Genomic DNA, 19,923 nt, shown 5'->3' on the forward strand with positions numbered 1-19,923 from the left:
CTGGGAAGCGGCAAAATAGACATGTCCCACTTGTCTTGCCCGGCCACGCCATAATAATGGGCTGGGCTGAATAAACAAATTAATTAATAATTATTCACTCTTTTCAAATTAATGAAATTGTGGTTTTGCATCATATTTTTATTTTATATTATTGTTATTATAAAATTCGATACATCAGTTACTCTTTTTCGATCTTTAAACATACTATTCATAAATTATTTCAAACAATAAACATCACAAATAAAATAATTAATTCATGAAAAATAATTGGTCGAAAATATATTTTAGTCTTCACTCTTCCCAAATAATTTAACAATATATTATTAAATTAAATCTCAGAGAAAATTAAATTTATTTTGGTAGAATAATATATATAAAATGATCAAAGGATACAATCCAAATTTCCATCACTACTGGATGGCAATTTAACCCGCCCCGGATTTACCGACTAACTCCCCGATTTAATCTGTACACTTCTGCCTAAAGCTCCAATCTCAGTGCAGAACAAATGTTAATGACTGACACAATGCAGGAAAACCCTGTATTTATGAACACAATAATACTCTAATTAATACCAATTTCATACTAATTAATTTGTTCTTCATTTTCAAGTGCAACACCATACTGGAAAACAATTCTAAAGATCATGCATTGCTTTCAGTGTTTCTACAGTCAAATCCTCTCTACAAAAAGATAATTGTTTCGCTTTTCACACTACCAAATCAAGAATATCACTGCGTCGAACTTCTCCGAATACATCTCTAGTTTGTTTCCTTTGCTTTAGCAAGATACTTGTCCAAATCAGCATCCAAATCTTCTGCCGATATTTTTTCAGCGCGCCCTCTACCAACTCCATTAACCTTCCTCATTCCTCGAGCACCGCCCTGTGGTCGTCTTACAGCACTACCACTTGCTTGAAACGGAACATTCCTTTCACGTTAACAAATAGAAAAACAAAAGTAACTATTAGATTCCACAAGGCACATCAAGGAATCGACAGATAAATTACTTGTTGTCTTAGATTTAAAGAAAAATGGAAATTGTCAAGCAAAAATAAAATTATAAAAGGTACTGCAATCCGAATTGTGTAATAAATCACATTGGATATTAGACCCTGATAATTATGTCTTACAGATATTAGATACAATATCGGAATAATAAAGTGGAAAGGAACAAACGATACATTCAAGTAAGATGGTATTTGCCGAACAAATTACACACACGCATTGTAATATCAGCACTTAGGATAAGTCGAAGTATATAACATAGCATAGAGAATAAGAGAGGAGAATACATTCTAGGAGTTACAGAGCAAGGAAAACATTTAAGTATTCAAATGCTTTCACAAATTCCAACAATTCCTCTTTAAGGAGTAAGACTCGTTAGACATTTCATCTCCTCGAGAATCAAGGAGTCATTAACCAATATCAAAATTGTAAAAAGTGCAAGATGCGATATCTTGAAAAGAAACAGAACAATAAAAATTATCCTCCTGATAAGAGGATTAGGTTTTAAAGACAAAGAACTCATCCCTTTATGATTGAATCTACATATGTATATGACAGAAAATCGAGGAAAACATCACGTTAGAGAGCGCGCATGTCAACTTTGGCCAATAATATGAACCGCAAAACTAGTTACTCCTTGTCATTTAGATGATACTCTAAACTAATTAACTATTATTATTATTTATTTATTTTTTGGTGGAGATGGGGAGTCGGGAGAGAGGGAAAGATAAAAGCCATGTTATTCAAATACCTGCCATGTGAAGGTGTAGGGAGAGGGAGAGGGAGAAGAGGAGGCATTGCCATGTTCAACCCTATAATCTCAATCCTCATAGGCTTTCCATCCAATTGGACATTGTTGTATCTCTTTATGGCAGCCTCTGCATCTCTACGGCGAAAAAACACTACTTCAGCAGTTCCCTGGAGAGAAGAAAAAAAAAGGAAAAAATCGACTTAGGTAGTAACAAAAAATGTCGTCAACTAGCACGTCTTAGGGAAAAATTGCTATACCTCTGATCTTCCAACCCTATCATAGTGAACCGAACAACTTTTCAGATCACCAACACCCGAGAATATCTCCTGTATAGATTTCACAACAAGTGGAGTATTAAATTATACGCTAATTGAAAAACTGAATTTGTTTTCCACATAGGGAAGTTCTTGTTCGTTTGATCAATGTAAGCTGTCAATCACTCTTGAAAACAAGAAAACAAATGCCGGCTCGGTAAATTCCCCCCTTCATTATGTACTTACGTATTTACTCTGCAATGGTGGGACAAAGACGGAACGATTTCTCATACGACATAATACGAACGGAACTTTATAGAATTTCATTGCTAAGCATCATATGAAAGCATCAAGATGATAATATTCAATTCAAGAAGTTAAATCTTGGGACTGATTTGTTATTTGTTAATCAAGTTTAAGAAATTCAAACGTAATATCGTTTCTTAGAACTACTGAATTTCAATATAACCCAACACTCAAAAAGCATTTGTGCGTGTGTATTAATTATAACAATTTGCATTGCCCCAAATTTCAAGCCCTAAAATTGGAATAACAATTTCTATCGTTACATTTCAAAGATAGTAGATATCATCCTGAAAAATTACCTTAATGTCCTCATCGGAGACACCAAAATGCAAATTGGAAACAAGGAGCTTAGTCCCGGTTTCAATCGCTGAAACCCTAGCTCCACCTACAACGGGAAATGCCGGCTCCGCCGCGAAAGTATCGTGGTTCCACTGAGCCACCGGTGCTCGAGACTGTGAAATTCCAAAACCAGCATCAGAATCAATATTACAACGATCAATAAAATAGAAATTACTAAAAAAAAAAATTAGAATCTTACCGTGGTGGTTGAATATGGAGTGGCGGCGCTGGCGGAGCGGTTAGGAAGGCGGCGGGTGGGACCTGGACCGGAAGTTCGGGGCCCGGCCCGAGAAGATTTGTTCTTTTTTATCATATCATCCAGAGTCATGTCCAGATTCGCCATTTTCACTGAGAAATGTGGTTTCGAGCTTTCGATGAAGTGAAGAGGGGTTTATGAAGAATAACAGCAAGAAGGCTGAAGGTTTTTTTTCCATCAAGTATATTTAAGATATATATTTTTAAGAAATGTTTTACCAATGAGGTTTCGTGGTGTAGTTGGTTATCACGTCAGTCTAACACACTGAAGGTCTCCGGTTCGAGCCCGGGCGAAGCCATTTATAACGTTTTCTTTTTTTTTTTAAATTTGAAATTTCATATACATCAAAATTTTGGAACAAACAGAGGAAAAGATTAAACTTGATCCAAAATCATAGTACATTTTGATCACACTTACATTGATTGTTCCACACTGAAGGCTGCAATGTGTTGGATTTTGGGCTCAATAAATAATTCTTGATTTAGCCCAATTAATCCATCTTTACATGAGGTTGTCCAACTAAACAAATTAGCCCACTTACAGAGTCCGTCCGTCTGACTTATGGTCCTCTCTCGAACTTCGATCGGAACCGCCTGATCAGCTTTTGATCATGTTCATTCACTTGATGGACAAAAAAGCTCTTCCGCCTCATTTCTTAGCCATAATCTGCTCTTTGGTCTCTCTTTCCTCGCCTCGCCCTTACTTTTCCATCTTTATAATCAAGACATTGAGAGATTGAGAGACCAACACACATGCATTGAGAGTCTTTTGATTGATTCTGTTCTTCACCGTTCTTCAGTGAGTGGGTGAGTTTTTGTAACACGGCGAAAGTGTTCAAATCAGTATGAGATTGAGGGTGCATTTGGATGGAGGGATTTGGGGGAGGGATTTCAAATCCATAATAATAAATCCCTTGGACTTGTTTGGATTGAGGGATTTGGAGATGGATTTCAAATCCCCACCCCTCCTTTTTAGTTGTTTTTGGAGCAATAGTGGTGGATTTCAAATGACTCCAAAATTGGAGTCATTTCAAATCCATTCCCCAAATCAAATCCCTCCCCAAATCCCTCCATCCAAATGGACCCTGAGGGTTTTGGATTAGAGAGTCAAATCTTTTATAGATGACGTATGTCTTTGGTTTCGTCCAAACGGGTGCCCAACAGAATCACAGGGAAGTAAACACCAAACAACAATAAAGTGGAATTTAAAAGGGAAAAAATAAGTAAAACATCAAAATGTAGATAAAGCAATTACAAATTCGAATACAATCTCTATTTAAAATCTTAAAAATACCCACAAAAAAAAAAAAAAAGTTTCACAACACGAAAAGGCAATCCCTGTGGATGTGGTCTTTCACCGGCAATTTCCCGGTGGCATAGTACAAGCAATTTTACATTAATTTATCTACCATTTTCATGAAAAACAATCCCTTCACAGTGAGTTTCTACTTTAAGTAAAACTGCAAAGGGGAAAAAATAATAAAAATCTCGAAACAGCATAGGAACAAGACATGCAAAAAAAAAAAAAAAAAAAAACCTCAGAGGAATCCTCCATCAGCCCAGTTGGAATCTGATTTTCCGTTATGATCTTTCGTCTTATGATCAGATGCACTCTGATAAAAACTATCGAATCCATCGTCTTTACCATCATCCCAGCCAGCCCAGCTATCTCCATTATGGGGTTTTGTCCCCTTCGATTGTTCTTCTTTCTTGCTGTCTTTTGTTTCCCAATCATCCCAAGAATTGGAGCTAAATTGCTTGTCTGTCGAAGATTGTGCTCCAGTAGAAGTATTTATCGAACCTTTAGAAGAATCGTGATTGAAATCCTGATAATAACCATTGGATTCACTTTCTTTTCGAGGCCAAGCAGAGCCTCCTTCTTTTGTGAACTCCTCTACTTTCTGAGAAGCTAAAGCCATCACACCTCTCATAAGACCCCATGTCTTTTGCCCGATTTCTGAAGTCTTTGTGGTCACAACGTTGACAGTTTCGTTCACCTTGTGGTCGTAGCCACCTTCTCTCACCTGAACAAGAGAGATATTGAGTTTAATGACAATCACTAGGTAATCTTGATTTAAATGCTTCGATCGGTTTGTATCAAATTTCTTTAACATTATAGTAGAAGAGCCAAATGGGTTTTGGGTTGCTATTGGTTTGACTAATTCTTGAAGTTTTCATGTCGAGTACATATGTTCAAAGTTTACACTTCTATTTCAAAAATTGTGCAACTGAAAATAAATACAGGATGGTGGCACAAGCTTTGAATTGAATCATTTTGTGCACTCCAATTGTGAGTTTAGGCCACAAAAGATGCTTATGATATCTTGCTTGAGGAATGATTATCAGACCTACTGACTGACCTATCCATATCTAGTGCTTGGGGCTGTAGCTGTATAGATAAAAGAATTTCTGGAGTAACATTTACACAGCATGCAGATAACAAAGGAGAAACTAGAGAGACGTACAAACAAGACTTGATGGATTATTTATCAACTATTTGCCCCCAATCATATTAAGTCCAAAATGAGAAAGAAGCACAATTTGAAGCACAAAAATGGCATATCAATAGGTGGGGACTGGGGAATAAAAATAAAGATAGAGAAGCTCAGCTAAATATATAAGAATCCTAAACCTACGTAATTCTGGAGAGGATATATTACATCTGCGAACACTTTTTATTAAACATCTTGGAACGAGCAAATTTTAAGCACCAGGGTTGAGGGAAAATGGTTTGTGATAGATGTGTAATTACAGTTCTCTAGTTACAGAATCACCACTTGAAACTCATAAAATTGCTGGTGCTAATCTTAAAGCATCAAAACTTTACACAGTATTTGTCTTTGCAGTGCTTGTCCTCACCCCCGCTGCATGATTCTTTAGATAAGAACAATTTTCGACATACAATTTACACATAATAGTGCACATCCGGCCAAAACAAAGTGTAGCACATTGTTGCAATAGACAACGGAAAAAAAAAACATAAAATGCACATTTAAATCACCAACTTTATCCTTCAACACAAATACTGCATAACCTATATTACCCAAAGTAGAATCATACCATTTATATCAAAAGACAGGAAACAAACAGAAACCAAACTTACCTTGGAAGTGAGCTCCTTAGTCCCAGCTTGAACAACACTTGCGGCCGATGCAGCCACCATAGATAACTTACCAAATCCCTGAATATGCAAAACAATTACACACACACACACACATCAATTACCACTGCAGTCAAAGGTAAATTGAATACAAAAACATGAACGTTAAATGCAGATCAACCTGACTAACAACCGAAAGAACATCCCCCTCCGAATTATTCCTCGGAATCGGCGAGGGAGATGATCCAAATCCAACATACTTTCCACCTTGAGAAGGGGGAAGGCCCTCTGGGCGCGACTCATTCTCCGCCATCTTCCTCGCAAAGAAGCCCTCTTTATTAGCCGCAGATTCTTCATACTGAGACCGTGAATGAATATCCTCAGTGGATCTGGACCGCGACGGTGCAATTCCACCACCACCACCGGAACTCCTAAGCTCTCCGGTGGTATTGTTCCTCCTAAGGTTGTTATTGTTACCGGCATTATTTCCAGTATAGCCTCCATCATCGAAACTGTCCCAATTATCCCAACCCGAATTGCTCCCTGAATTTCCGTTCCTGCCGCCGCCGCCGCTGCTCAGAGGGGGCTTACTGCTATAACTATTACCCACATTATTGCTCGATCTTAGGGTTTCCTTCTCGACGGGAGGATCCCGCCACGGTTTGCCCTCGGCGAGCGATTGAATGCGGTCGCGATAAACCGACGCGGCCTTCGTGTTGTATTTCGATACAATGTCGGTTTCCTTAGGGATTCCGTACTGAGATATGAAACTATTGAACTTTTCGTTCCCGCCGAGCTCCATTTTCTTCAGCTGGATCTCGGACCAGGAATCCATGGTTACGGATCGGACGAAGGAGATGTGGACGCCGAGGCCGCGGTGCTTGCCGGAGCACTCGAGGCACATGAAGACGCCGTACGATACGGATGCCCATTGGGGGTTCTTTTGGGAGCAATCGACGCAGACCTTGTTGCCCGCCTGCGATTGGAGCTCCCGGAGCCGGCGCGAAGCAGCCATCGGATCGGATTTCGATCGGGATCCGGATACGGTGCGAATGTCGGTGGGTACGGGTTTGGATCGGATCTGGGGGGATTTTGAGAAAACAGTGATTAGATCATGTATCGCATTTGTGATTTCTGAAGAGATGAAAGCATGTGGAGAATTAGAGAGAGAGAGAGAGAGAGAGAGAGAGAGAGTGGGCCGACACCGTCAAAATATGTTTGAGGTGGGTAACGGCTGGTGTACAATTGGGTGTGGTTGTCAGAAATAAATATTATTGGGGGCAAATCTGTAGTTACATACAAATTCATATCATTTTCCACCTGTGATTAATTAATTAATTAATAATTATTATTATTGTTATTTGGGCCCGGCTTCCATCTGTAAATTTCACTAAAAGCCCCAATGTATGGGCTATATGAACATGGGCTGGACAGTCTTATAGTCCAAATAAATAATTTGAAAATGAAAATAATTTTTATTTAATTATTTGACAAATTTATATAAAGACATTCTCGAGCAATATTTCCTCAAAAAATTGTTTGATTTCAAATTTTATTTTCATGTTTTTTATACAATTGCAGTCAAGGAATTAATTCATCAAAACAATATTTCACTAATTTATTAATCGTCAAGAATAATCCTAAAAAATATCGTACTAGCACACAGTTTTCACTATAAATCGTTGAAATGTCAAAAGCATTTTTAAATATATTTTACACTAAAAATATATAGTATAGAAGATGTTTATCAATAAGTAGTCAAAAACTGTTCATCTAAAAATAGTTTCAGTCATGAAAAAAAATTAAACTTGAAAGGTATTCCTAACAATTAATAAATAGCCGTTTTCATTAAAGTAGTGCATAAAACTATTCTGTGATCGCAGGTATCTCAAGGTCATCAAGCTCGTGAGCAGGGCCGGTCCTGGGTGATTGGAGGCCCTGAGCAAGACTTAAAATCGAGGCCCTAAATTCCATTTTTTTTAAATGTATATATATATATAAATATATATATATATATATATATATATATATATATATATATATATATATATATATATATATATATGTGTGTGTGTGTGTGTGTGTGTGTAAGATATGAATATATTAAATAAAAATGGCTATTAGAAAAAAGTTTTTTAATTTAACAAAAATAAAATAATTTAAATTTGTGAAATAAAAACACCAACATCATAGAGAAAACAACTAAGTTTAAACGGTAGAAACTAAGAAAAATATATAGGAGTGCAAGAATAATTAAATTAGAGTAAAACAATGTAAATGAGAGAGAAATGGTAAGAGGACAAAGGACGTTGGGTGGAAAGAAAAAAATAGAGAGAGATAAATGACAAGATGGATTGGGTCAAAAAAATTAATGTGAAAAATGGAGCTAAAAAATTAAGAGATGAAGAGAATAGGGGTAGGAAGAAGAGAAAATAAAAATAATTATAAAATAATAACAAAAAATATATATTTTTTGGGCCCTATTGAAAAGTGGGCCCTGGGCCTGGGGCCTGCTCGCCCTGGGCCAGGGCCGGCTCTGCTCGTGAGCCGGTGATTCACTCTGCTTTTCAAGCTCATCCTACTTCAGCGAAAAGCACATCCTACTTCAGCTCTCTAAGGTGATTTAACTCTAGCATCATCAATTTATATATAAATATAATTGAGATATAAAAGAAACTTGAATTAATGAAGCACGTGCACAACTATTGAGGTTGTAAATTGTAATCCATGTTATCTGTATTTTCACGTATATACTGTGAATTTAGATAATGTCTACCTAAAAAGATGTGCCCCAGTTTATGCAAGAATTCTAAAGCCATGTATAATAATAAACCTATCTATATATTAATAATTAATAAAATACGCATTTGTATACTCCAAATTTATATATTTGAAAATAAAATAAAAATGAATAATTGATGAGAGGGTTGGTGAGTGGGTGGAGCTATATATATTAATTACAGCCAGACCCATAAATCAATTTTCACGCTACCTAAAAATCAACCTAACACCATAAATTATAAATTCTTTTCTTAGTGTAATATAATAATCCCTTTCCTTTTCATTTATTATTTTTAGGTGGTGTATGGATGATCTTATTTATAAGTACAAGTTAGTGACTGCGAGTTAGTTTGAAATAAATTAAGTGCTTATTTGTAAAAATTGACGCTATTTGCATGCAATTCAAGCAAATCGAAAAATCAACTTAAATAGAAAAAATAGAAAATCAACTTAAATAGGAAAAACAGATTTATATGTGAGTTTTTCAAATTATAACTTAAAACACAAGCTGATTTTACAAACTGATTATAAGAACGAAAAAAAAAACTCATAATCTATTTATAAAAGCTTTTACAAACACGTCCTTAATTGATCAAGTGATATCTTATATATAAAAGAAAGAAACGCTAGGGCAACCCTAAGAAACCCTAATGTCATATTTGTAATTTTTTTCAATTTTTATCAAATTTGTATCTCCTTAATATTATTTTAAATATTATTTTCGAATTTTATCATATTTGTATCCCCTAAATATTATTTTTATTTTTATCAGATTTTTGTCTCCTAAATATTATTTTTTATTTTTATCAAATTTTTATGTCCTAAATATTATTATAAATAATATTTTTTTAATTTTATCAATTTTATATCTCCTAACTATAATTTTAAATATAATTTTAAACTTTTAGCAGATTTTTATCTCCTAAATATTATTTTCGAATTTTATCGAAGTTATATCTCCTAAATAATATTTTAAATATTTTTTTCGAGTTTTATCATGTTTTAATTAGTTTTTTTATCTCCTAAATATTAATTTTGTTTTTTTATCAGATTATTGTCTCCTAAACATTATTTTCGATTTTTATCAAATTTAATAGCCTAAATATTATTTTAAATAATAATTTTGATTTTAATCATATTTTATCTCCTAAATATTATTCTAATTATTATTTTCGTATTTTATCAACTTTTATCTCATTAACATTATTTGAAATATTATTTTCGATTTTTATCAAATTTTTATCTTCTAACTATTATTTTAAATTTTATTTTCGATTTTTATCAGATTTTTATCTTTTAAATATTATTTTTTGATTTTTTTATCAAATTTTTATCTCCTAAATATTATTTTAAATATTATTATTGATTTTCATCAAATTCTCCTAGATATTATTTATAATAATTTGATTTATATATAAAAGAAAGAAACGCTAGGGCAACTCTAAGAAACCCTAATGTCATATTTGTAATTTTTTTCAATTTTTATCAAATTTGTATCTCCTTAATATTATTTTAAATATTATTTTCGAATTTTATCATATTTGTATCCCCTAAATATTATTTTTTATTTTTATCAGATTTTTGTCTCCTAAATATTATTTTTTATTTTTATCAAATTTTTATCTCCTAAATATTATTATAAATAATATTTTTTTAATTTTATCAATTTTATATCTCCTAACTATAATTTTAAATATAATTTTCAACTTTTAGCAGATTTTTATCTCCTAAATATTATTTTCGAATTTTATCGAAGTTATATCTCCTAAATAATATTTTAAATATTTTTTTCGAGTTTTATCATGTTTTTATTAGTTTTTTTATCTCCTAAATATTAATTTTGTTTTTTTATCAGATTATTGTCTCCTAAACATTATTTTCGATTTTTATCAAATTTAATAGCCTAAATATTATTTTAAATAATAATTTTGATTTTAATCATATTTTATCTCCTAAATATTATTCTAATTATTATTTTCGTATTTTATCAACTTTTATCTCATTAACATTATTTGAAATATTATTTTCGATTTTTATCAAATTTTTATCTTCTAACTATTATTTTAAATTTTATTTTCGATTTTTATCAGATTTTTATCTTTTAAATATTATTTTTTGATTTTTTTATCAAATTTTTATCTCCTAAATATTATTTTAAATATTATTATTGATTTTCATCAAATTCTCCTAGATATTATTTATAATAATCTGATTTTCGATTTTTACACAAAAGGGTAAATAAATATGATTTTCATCCCTAGCGAATTTTGTGACATCGTTTTACATAATGTCTGCAACATTTGAATTTTATTTCTTCCCTACCTAAGGCTTCTTCTTTTGGTAACCCGACTTTAGATTTTGTTTTTTATCTTCTTCATCCTATTGACTGTGTGGCAATTAGTTTACATCTTTTTCCATCATGGCTTATCGGTAATTTCATTTTGTTAAATTATGTGTTTCATTAATTTATACCAAAGTTTTCAAAATTTATGTATAACAATTATTTCATTTTATATGTTATTGGACATGTTATTGAAATGGATGATTTGAGAGAATTAACCAAAAATGGGCGGAGCCACAAGCTATTGGAAGTCGACCTTCAAGACTTATTGTTTGTATGCGATATTTAATTTATTGTTTATATTTATTTTTGTTTCTTAATTTTCCAATTGTTAATTCCAGTGGCAAAACAGCCTGAAAATGAGGCTGTGGAGAAGGGCTTAGTTCCGATGCAAGATGTATAGATGGCCTTTTATGTTGTCGATAGTTTAGTTTTGATTATGTTAACTAAGTTATTAAATCTAATTACTTTTAAGCTCAACATGAAAGACATAGTTGATGATTTTTTTCCTGATTCAAATTTTCAATCTACTGGTATTAGCTGATTCAATTCATTTGGAAAATTATTCAATAGTAAAGTTATTTCCTTTTTTGTGTGTGTAGTATACTTAATGATGTTCCAGTATAATAGAATTTTGATCATACGATACATCAAATGTTTGTTTATATTCTTACAACATCAAAACAATGCAATTTGTTGTCCCGTGCATCGCACGGGTACAATTACTAGTATATATATATATATATATACTATATATGTTACATACTCATACTTCCTTTTGCGTTTGTTCTTCTCTCTCCATTAATTAATTAATACCTCCATAGTTGATTTCTCTTTCCCCTTTCTTTCTCCACTAGTTCCCCTTTACAACCTCCCCTCCTAACTCAATAAATATACCCCTTTATTTGTTTCACACACACACACACACACACATATATATGTACATATAAGAGCTGTTTCTGGTGAGATTTGAAAAAGAAAAGAAGGATATATATATATAAATAAATAAGAAAAATAAAAAAATGTTTAGGTTAATATCAGGAATAAGAGGGCCCAGTGGTTTTGGATCAGCTTCAACTGCTGAACATGTCACTCAAGGGATTGATGCTGCTAATCTCACTGCTATTATTACTGGTTAGACTATCTACTATGTTTTATATATATACATACATACTTTGTATGTATATACATGCATGCAGAGGTATTACAGTTGGGTGTGTTGTGTTTGGTGGTTATTTTAATGAAATATATGGTTACTTCTCTACCTAGAAATGATGTTTGTCTCTTTCTGACACACACACACACACACTCATATATATATATATATATATATATATATATATATATATATATATCATCGTCATCTTTGATTCAAGGATTGGGGCATTATTTCATTTATATGTTGTGTTTATAAGTATTGTACGTAAAATTGTCAGTGAAATTCAAACAGAGAAGATATTTGTAAAGGATGGAATTAAAAGCAGTTTGATGGGAAATCACTTTCGATATATTATTTATTTTTGTATTATAGTTGAACAATATAATTGTGGCTGGCAATTTCTGGCTTTAATTGGTACAAGATTTGTCAATTTTCATTATGCTTTTTTAGAGGGGATTGATGACTAATTGGAATAAGTATTCTGGGGACCAAAGGTTTGTAATAAATGCTAATTAATACTGAAACATATATATATATATATATATATATATATATATATATATATATATATATATATATATATATATATATATATATATATATATATATGATCCCGGTCTATAAACTGCTACACTCGGTGAAAAGCGCCAGGTGATTTTGCACATGGATAGATCTGTAGAAATAATTACTCATTACACACACATATACATGAGTGTGTGTTATTATGTGTAAGCACAGAATCATTGAATGTAACATCTACAAAATCGTAAATAAAAAAAACGAATTGTTCGATTATATAGGGGGTGCAAGTGGTATTGGCTTGGAAACAACAAGAGTTCTAGCATCAAGAAATGCACATGTTATTATTGCTGCAAGAAATATGGAAGCTGCAAATGAAGCAAAACAACTTATTCTCAACGACAACGAAAATGCTCGTGTTGATGTCCTTAAACTCGACTTGTCTTCCCTTAAATCGGTCAAGGCCTTCGCCGATAACTTCATTGCTCTTAACCTCCCTCTCAATATTTTGATGTAATGAATAAATTTACTCTCTTTCAACAAAATAAATACCTTTTTTTTTTGCCTTAATTACGATAGTTGATATTAATTTTTATTTATTTTATTTTTATTTAATAGAAACAATGCTGGTATAATGTTCTGCCCCTATCAGCTCTCTGAAGATGGGATTGAGATTCAATTTGCTACAAATCATATTGGTATAAATACATAATTATTTATTTTATTTTATTTTTAATTTTGGAAATTCTAACATAGATTTATAACTCTGAAACCATTTTCTTACATTGTGAATTTGCTTAATTTTGATATCAGGACACTTCTACTTGACGAATCTTCTCCTCGACAAGATGAAAGAGACGGCAAAATGCACCGGCGTCGAGGGTAGAATTGTAAATCTATCATCAGTAGCTCACATTCACCCTTACAAGAGAGGGATTAGGTTTGAAAAGATCAACGATAAAAGCAGGTAATTAATCGTTCTTTATTTAAATTTATGTTCGTCTGATCATAGTAAAAGCTAGCAAAATTATAATTGATAACCGAATTTTCAGTTTTTATGTATGATTGTTTTTTTGTGTTAATGAAGATATGACGACAAGAGGGCATATGGCCAATCTAAATTAGCCAACATATTACATGCGAACGAGCTCTCGAGACACTTTAAGGTATGGTGGGTGATCAATTTTGAAACGAGTCGAGGCAAAAATTGAATTATTTTGTCGTAAAACAAAATAATTTAAGCTTTTGGATGAAACGATCATTATATCAGTACTATATATATTTATTTATTTAAAAAAATTGATGTCACAAATTAATTTTGCAGGCTGAGGGAGTAAATATTACTGCAAACGCGGTGCATCCAGGATTAATAATGACGAATCTCTTCAAACATACTGGTTTTTTTATGAGTAAGTAGTAGAATCGGCCGTCGCTTCGATTATATGTAATTCTTACATGCATGTATCGTATTGTACTCATCAAAATTTTGTTTGCAGAAATGTTGAAGTTCTTCAGCAGTTGTATACTATGGAAGAATGTCCCTCAGGTAAATCGCATCGCCCTGCAAAGTGTTCGATAAAATGTCCGAACGAGATGATTAATGCTTAGAGGTTTCTAAAGTTCGATGATTGATTTTCAGGGAGCAGCGACAACGTGTTACGTTGCGCTTCACCCGAGTTTGAAAGGTGTTTCGGGTAAATATTTTTCGGACTGTAACGAATCTAAGCCGAGTAGAATGGCAAGGGACGAAGTATTGGCAAAGAAACTGTGGGAATTCAGCAACAAGTTGGTTAATGCAGCTCAAAACTCTTGAATTTTCTTGCATTTTATTTTATTCATGTATTTCTGCTTGGATTGAGACAGTGTTGAGTATTTTAAAAAAACTTGTGATTTAATTTATTATTATTATTTTTAATTTTTACCATCATTAAGTTTTTAATAATAAAATACAAAATCGACAACAAAAAAAAAAATAATAAATAAATTTGTAGTTCAAAATGATGATATTAGAACTGCCCATCATCTTCAACTTCCCATAAGCCCATAGCTCGAACCACACAAGCCGAACCGGCGACGACCACCGCTGCAAAAACCGGCGGCACAACAAAATCCAATCCGGACCGTTTAAAAAGCCGAGACGGAAAGCAAAGATTCTCCGACGGAATATCCAACGGCAACCTAGCGGCGCCAGCTTCACTGCACGCCTCAGATAGAGAAGAAGAAGGGGCCATGGCCGAAAAAAAAGCCAGCTCTGGAATGAACGACGCCAATGCCACCGTTACTGTTAAGATGGTTGTCCACGTGGCGGCGTACAGTAGCAGAGTCCCCCTCGGATGAGGCAGCCATTGAAGCAGTATCGAGTTGCAGAAAGTACTCATGTTTTTTTATTTTCTTTTTTTTATGAATTATTATTTGAATGAGAAATAAATAAACATGTGGGTTTTAAAGAGATTTGATGGACCTAATAATCTCAACTAATTTCGAATTAAATAATTAATTGTTTTTTTATTAGTTGAGTTAGATGACTGACTCCTTAATATGTATGCAAAATGTTTCGTGTGTTAGTTCGAAGAAATTGGAGAGTTTATAGTACGACACGTGGCGAGTGAGGGGAAATGCAGCGAGTAGTGGGCGAGTGGGTTAATTTCACTATTTTATTTTCTTTATTTAAAAACAAATTTATATATTTAAATTAAGATTATTATTTTTGTACTTGGGCTCTTATTATTACTAATTGGGCCATAATTTTAGTAGGCCCAATTGACATTGTCCGGGTGAAATTTATAAGGCCCAGTTCACAGTAGCTTTTCGCAAAAACGAATTAGTCCCTTAATTTTATCATGAATTCACATTTGGTCATCCTTGTTCACAAAAAGCAGATTTAGTCCCTCATGTTTCAAAAATTTAACACTTTCGGTCAGCTCCGTTAGTATCTAATGGAATCAAGCATGTGCTGATCACTGTTTTAAGTCTTAACTGACAAACTAACGGTAAATTCACGGAAATGAACAAAAGTATTACATTGTTGAAACATAAGGGACCAAATGTGTTATTTGTGAACATTAGGGACCATATATGAAATTAGTGCAAACTTGAGGGACATAAACTGTAATTTCCCGATTACGAAGAAACAAGTCGAACTTCATCTGTTCCAAATACAACGATCAATTTACTGAAAGGGCATTGCCCGAGTGGTGTCAGGGTGACGGAAGTGTAGTGTTAGGTCGCGGGTTCTCTTCCCGAATTTGAGAAAAAACACAATGATCGAATTATGTACAATGGAGGACATGCACGCACAAACAAACAAACACAATGATCGAATTATGTACAATAGAGAACATGCACGCACAAACAAACAAGGTATGCATGATTTACAAATATTTAGGGGAATTAACACCACACCGGAATATTCCTACAAGCACAAATTTAGAAAGAATATTGTAAAAGAAATTGACCTTGTGAAACTCAAGCAGAGCGGTAAGAAAACGCTTTCTCCACCTTGAGTGTGAGAAAAAGAAACGCAGCCAACGAGATGCAGAGAGCCACGAGCATGGTCACAACCATCGTTTGCAACGATATAGAAGTACTGATGAAAAATACAACTGCTATTGACACACTTTGCCATAGCTTAAGCTGTGCAAATGCTCCTTCCTGCAAAACAATAACAAAAGTTATATAATATCATATTTAAACTTTCAAGCATCCGATTACGAACACACAAAATTGTACTAGCTCGAACCACAAGGATTTCAAATTCATTGAAGTTGTTTGGATGGATAGGATCCAAAAATGGAATTTCAAATCCCTAATACTTGATTCTCGGACTAATTTTTGAGTTATTGTGGTGAATTTGAAATCTATTTCGACTTTTTTTAGTCAAGTTGCACCATTCTTTTTAAGAGGAGATTATAGTGAAAACCCATGAAGTCAAATTACGATAGCGATTAAAAAAATATAATTTTACAACGGTCTGCAAGTAGTGCATCAAACATACAAGTCGATTTTCTAGAGATGTTTCAAGAATCAAAGTGATTAACAGAAGATAGAGAAACTTAGTACCAGATCGTGTTTAAACAGAAGTCCAAGCAATGCACAGAGCTGCGTGTTGAGAACTCCATCGCCAATACCCCACAAGGCCCCTATGAGAAGTGGGAGCAATGTACCGAGAATTCCACCACTCACGCTACAAAATAAAACACAAAAGTATCAAATCAAACACACATTATATATATATATATATATATATATATATATATATATATATATATATATATATATATATATATATATATTTGAAATTCATCGCAAAATATATGTATCTCTCTGAAATTCATAATCCTCGAAATTATGGAAATTTGATGCGAGTAAAAACCTGTAGCCAAGCAGAAGCCAAAGGAGCACGATGAGCTGGATTAAAGCTCCACCCGAGACTATTATCGTGATTGATGATATACCCGAAGTAAGCCGACCAGCAATAAGTGAACTCTGACAAAACGTTCAAATAATATCACAAAATAAATAAATTAATTTATTTAGTAGCAACTAAAGATGATTCTAACATCTACATTATGTAATGGAAAAATGAATTTTTTAAAATCACAATCATTATTTCATATTAAATCATAAATGTAATTTATTATTAATCCATGAAATAATTTAAAGATTTTTATTTATTTATCATAATTTAATCAGTAGAGGTTATTTCTGATTGGCCACTTACAATAGCGTCAAAAACTCCGTAAACAGCCATTGCACCACCAACACCACGTTCTCCAAGTGTAGGCTTCACAATTTCTTTAGTATATTCAGCCCTGAAATGGAAACATTTAAACTAACATAAATATCAAGACTTAAGAGATTTATAAAGGGTGACTTTGGATTAAATAATAATTATTCTGGTTTATTTACCACACAAATGCTTGCTGTAAACCCGAATATGCAATGAGTGGGATGACCAAAAGGATTCGTATGTCGAGCAATAAATTCGACATCGAGTTTAACAAGGACCCCACTGAAGATGAAAAAGTGACAGGGGAATCTTGCAGAGCATCTTCTTTACCGTTTCTCTTACTCAAGAAGCACATAAGAACTATACCTACAGTCATGCTACAGAGAAACACAATGAGAAGTAAAGTCGTGCCACTAGTTCTTCCCCCCTGCAATTTTATATAGCCATATAAAATACAATTAATAGTTTATCCTGCTAATATACGATCATGGTTATATACAAAATCTAGCAAACTCATCGGAATATTTTATTTGCTCAACATGAAAGTTTCTTGATACTCATGTCAACGAAAAATGCCTCGCCAAATAACTCGTAAAATATAAGGCAAAATAGAATATAATTACTTATATGATTCCTTTCCTTAGAGGGTAACCTATATAACAATAGTCGTAACAAATCTTTTCTTCCCCAGTACAGTAACTGTGGATGAAATATACGGGGAAGCTTTAAACTAATGTGAATTCATACCTCTTCATCTCTTAGCATAGCAAGAGTGATAAGATTGCCAACAAGCTGCAGATTTACAGTAGAGGAACAATGTTACGGTTATTTACAAATATCAAGAACTAAGAGTTAATTTTTTTTAAACAGAAATGTAAATAAAGCACCTGATGACTTGCAAACATCCCCCAAAACTCTCCGTTGAATTTCCCAATAACCGTTCCTTCATGCAATTTGTAATCATATGCATGACTATGAGCAGCCGAAGTGAGATATGTACCCTGACAAAAAACGGTGAAGGTTAGTGAAAAAATACAGCCGATTAAAATCAGAACCTAAACCATTGAAAGAGTGAGAAATGTGTTAAACCTGTGCAACCCATATTATTGAAGCTGCAAATCCTAGGTATACGGAAGCTGGCACCATAGTATACCTTCAAAAGCAAATTAGAAACACATCATTAAACCACGAAGAACAAAAATTAAGGTAAATTATTTGTCGTGGAAATCGCTGAAAATACGAAACAATTGAAGACAATAGTAGGAAGTTCTACACATGGTTGATGAAATTCAACTCATGAACACAACATAGACTCGTAATTCTCGTAGGATTTAAGTAATTACGAATCACGGATAAATCGATTTAGGTTCATATATGCAATTTCACAAACCAAACAAATAGACAAAAGTCAACCAAATGATTGTTGAATTACAAAACCAAAGATACAAAGAAGATATACCAAGAGGGCTTCAAATTTGCTGCTGTAAAGAGGAAATATCCAGTTGTACCCAGAACCAAGGCATTTTTTGAACCTAGCTTCTTCACCACCAATGAAGCAACCAGTGAAAATATTGCAAACGATACATACAATATCCCCAGTGAAATCGTGCCCAAATCTCCTTCCTAAAATCGCGAAAATTAAATTAGGGGAGAACAGAACATTTTTAATCAGATATTCAAAATTCATGCTGAACCGAATTCTTAATTGAAAAAAAAAATATTAAAAAATTACAGTGTTGATTGTGCTTTCCAAATTCTGAACGGCGCCGTATGCTAAGAAAATGAGGAGGAAAGCCCAGCACAAGATGTGAACGTCTTTTTTGTGGTTGAGCTGTGACGGAATTTCTTCAACAACAAGTGGCGTTTCTTCGTCGGTAGCCATTGGAGAAGAGCACTGATTTCACTCCGATCATTCACAAACTAACACACACATATATACACACATATACACACACAAACAAAATATTATTTATAAATCAAAGAGGTATAAAAATGGATTAGCCGGCGCGATTGAAGTGAGAAGGTGACACGAGGAAAAGTTTGTTACTGAGTTTTATTGATGATGATACCGAAGATTCTGAATCTGTATATAAGACATATTTAGACGGCTTTAGAAAAATATCAAGAGAGAGAGACGAGAGTATTATTTAATAAAATAAATTAAAATAATATATATTTTTTAACGTAAAATATATATTTTATTTATTTTTGTTTCTACCTTCTTGTCTTGATTTGCAATCATATAAATCAGATTAATTAGATAAATGAATTTATTTAATTTATTTTCGCCAACTTGTTGTCTGTGACTCTGTAGTGATAAATGACAATACAATTGAATTTTAATGTTAAGATACATATATAAGTTGTAATCATTATATTTTA

At 33.1% G+C, this 19,923-nt stretch overlaps 5 protein-coding genes and 1 non-coding gene across 6 annotated transcripts; 2 read left to right on the plus strand and 4 right to left on the minus strand.

Moving 5' to 3' along the window:
* Window positions 1-544: 544 nt before the first annotated feature.
* LOC105952943 (THO complex subunit 4A) lies at window positions 545-3,049 on the minus strand. Its single transcript, XM_012976541.2, has 5 exons — window positions 2,857-3,049; window positions 2,618-2,770; window positions 2,016-2,084; window positions 1,759-1,925; window positions 545-930 (listed from the first exon to the last, which is right to left on the minus strand). Exons 1-5 carry the CDS (start codon window positions 2,998-3,000, stop codon window positions 762-764), a joined length of 702 nt encoding a protein of 233 aa, XP_012831995.1. The 5' UTR covers window positions 3,001-3,049; the 3' UTR covers window positions 545-761.
* An 88-nt stretch (window positions 3,050-3,137) lies between these two features.
* TRNAV-AAC (transfer RNA valine (anticodon AAC)) lies at window positions 3,138-3,211 on the plus strand. Its single transcript has one exon. It is a non-coding gene; the product is annotated as a tRNA-Val (tRNA).
* Window positions 3,212-4,116: 905 nt separating this feature from the next.
* AGD7 (ARF-GAP domain 7) lies at window positions 4,117-7,265 on the minus strand. Its single transcript, XM_012976540.2, has 3 exons — window positions 6,194-7,265; window positions 6,016-6,093; window positions 4,117-4,936 (listed from the first exon to the last, which is right to left on the minus strand). The coding sequence occupies exons 1-3, from the start codon at window positions 7,025-7,027 to the stop codon at window positions 4,451-4,453; spliced, it is 1,398 nt and encodes a 465-aa protein (XP_012831994.2). The 5' UTR covers window positions 7,028-7,265; the 3' UTR covers window positions 4,117-4,450.
* A 4,784-nt stretch (window positions 7,266-12,049) lies between these two features.
* On the plus strand, window positions 12,050-14,716 carry LOC105952940 (short-chain dehydrogenase TIC 32 B, chloroplastic). The gene is made up of 8 exons (XM_012976537.2): window positions 12,050-12,268; window positions 13,094-13,325; window positions 13,431-13,510; window positions 13,626-13,779; window positions 13,900-13,978; window positions 14,137-14,221; window positions 14,309-14,358; window positions 14,452-14,716. The coding sequence occupies exons 1-8, from the start codon at window positions 12,157-12,159 to the stop codon at window positions 14,623-14,625; spliced, it is 966 nt and encodes a 321-aa protein (XP_012831991.2). The 5' UTR covers window positions 12,050-12,156; the 3' UTR covers window positions 14,626-14,716.
* A 63-nt stretch (window positions 14,717-14,779) lies between these two features.
* On the minus strand, window positions 14,780-15,258 carry LOC105952941 (forkhead box protein G1). Its single transcript, XM_012976538.2, has one exon. The coding sequence runs from the start codon at window positions 15,188-15,190 to the stop codon at window positions 14,819-14,821; it is 372 nt and encodes a 123-aa protein (XP_012831992.1). The 5' UTR covers window positions 15,191-15,258; the 3' UTR covers window positions 14,780-14,818.
* A 798-nt stretch (window positions 15,259-16,056) lies between these two features.
* Window positions 16,057-19,713, minus strand: LOC105952939 (Major facilitator superfamily protein). The gene is made up of 10 exons (XM_012976536.2): window positions 19,274-19,713; window positions 19,001-19,164; window positions 18,631-18,694; window positions 18,429-18,542; window positions 18,289-18,333; window positions 17,721-17,968; window positions 17,533-17,623; window positions 17,185-17,297; window positions 16,872-16,995; window positions 16,057-16,463 (listed from the first exon to the last, which is right to left on the minus strand). Exons 1-10 carry the CDS (start codon window positions 19,421-19,423, stop codon window positions 16,278-16,280), a joined length of 1,299 nt encoding a protein of 432 aa, XP_012831990.1. The 5' UTR covers window positions 19,424-19,713; the 3' UTR covers window positions 16,057-16,277.
* Window positions 19,714-19,923: the final 210 nt, after the last annotated feature.

Source organism: Erythranthe guttata, chromosome 10 (assembly GCF_056151865.1).
Source record: "Erythranthe guttata isolate IM_541 chromosome 10, IM_541, whole genome shotgun sequence".
Lineage (NCBI taxonomy): Eukaryota > Viridiplantae > Streptophyta > Magnoliopsida > Lamiales > Phrymaceae > Erythranthe > Erythranthe guttata.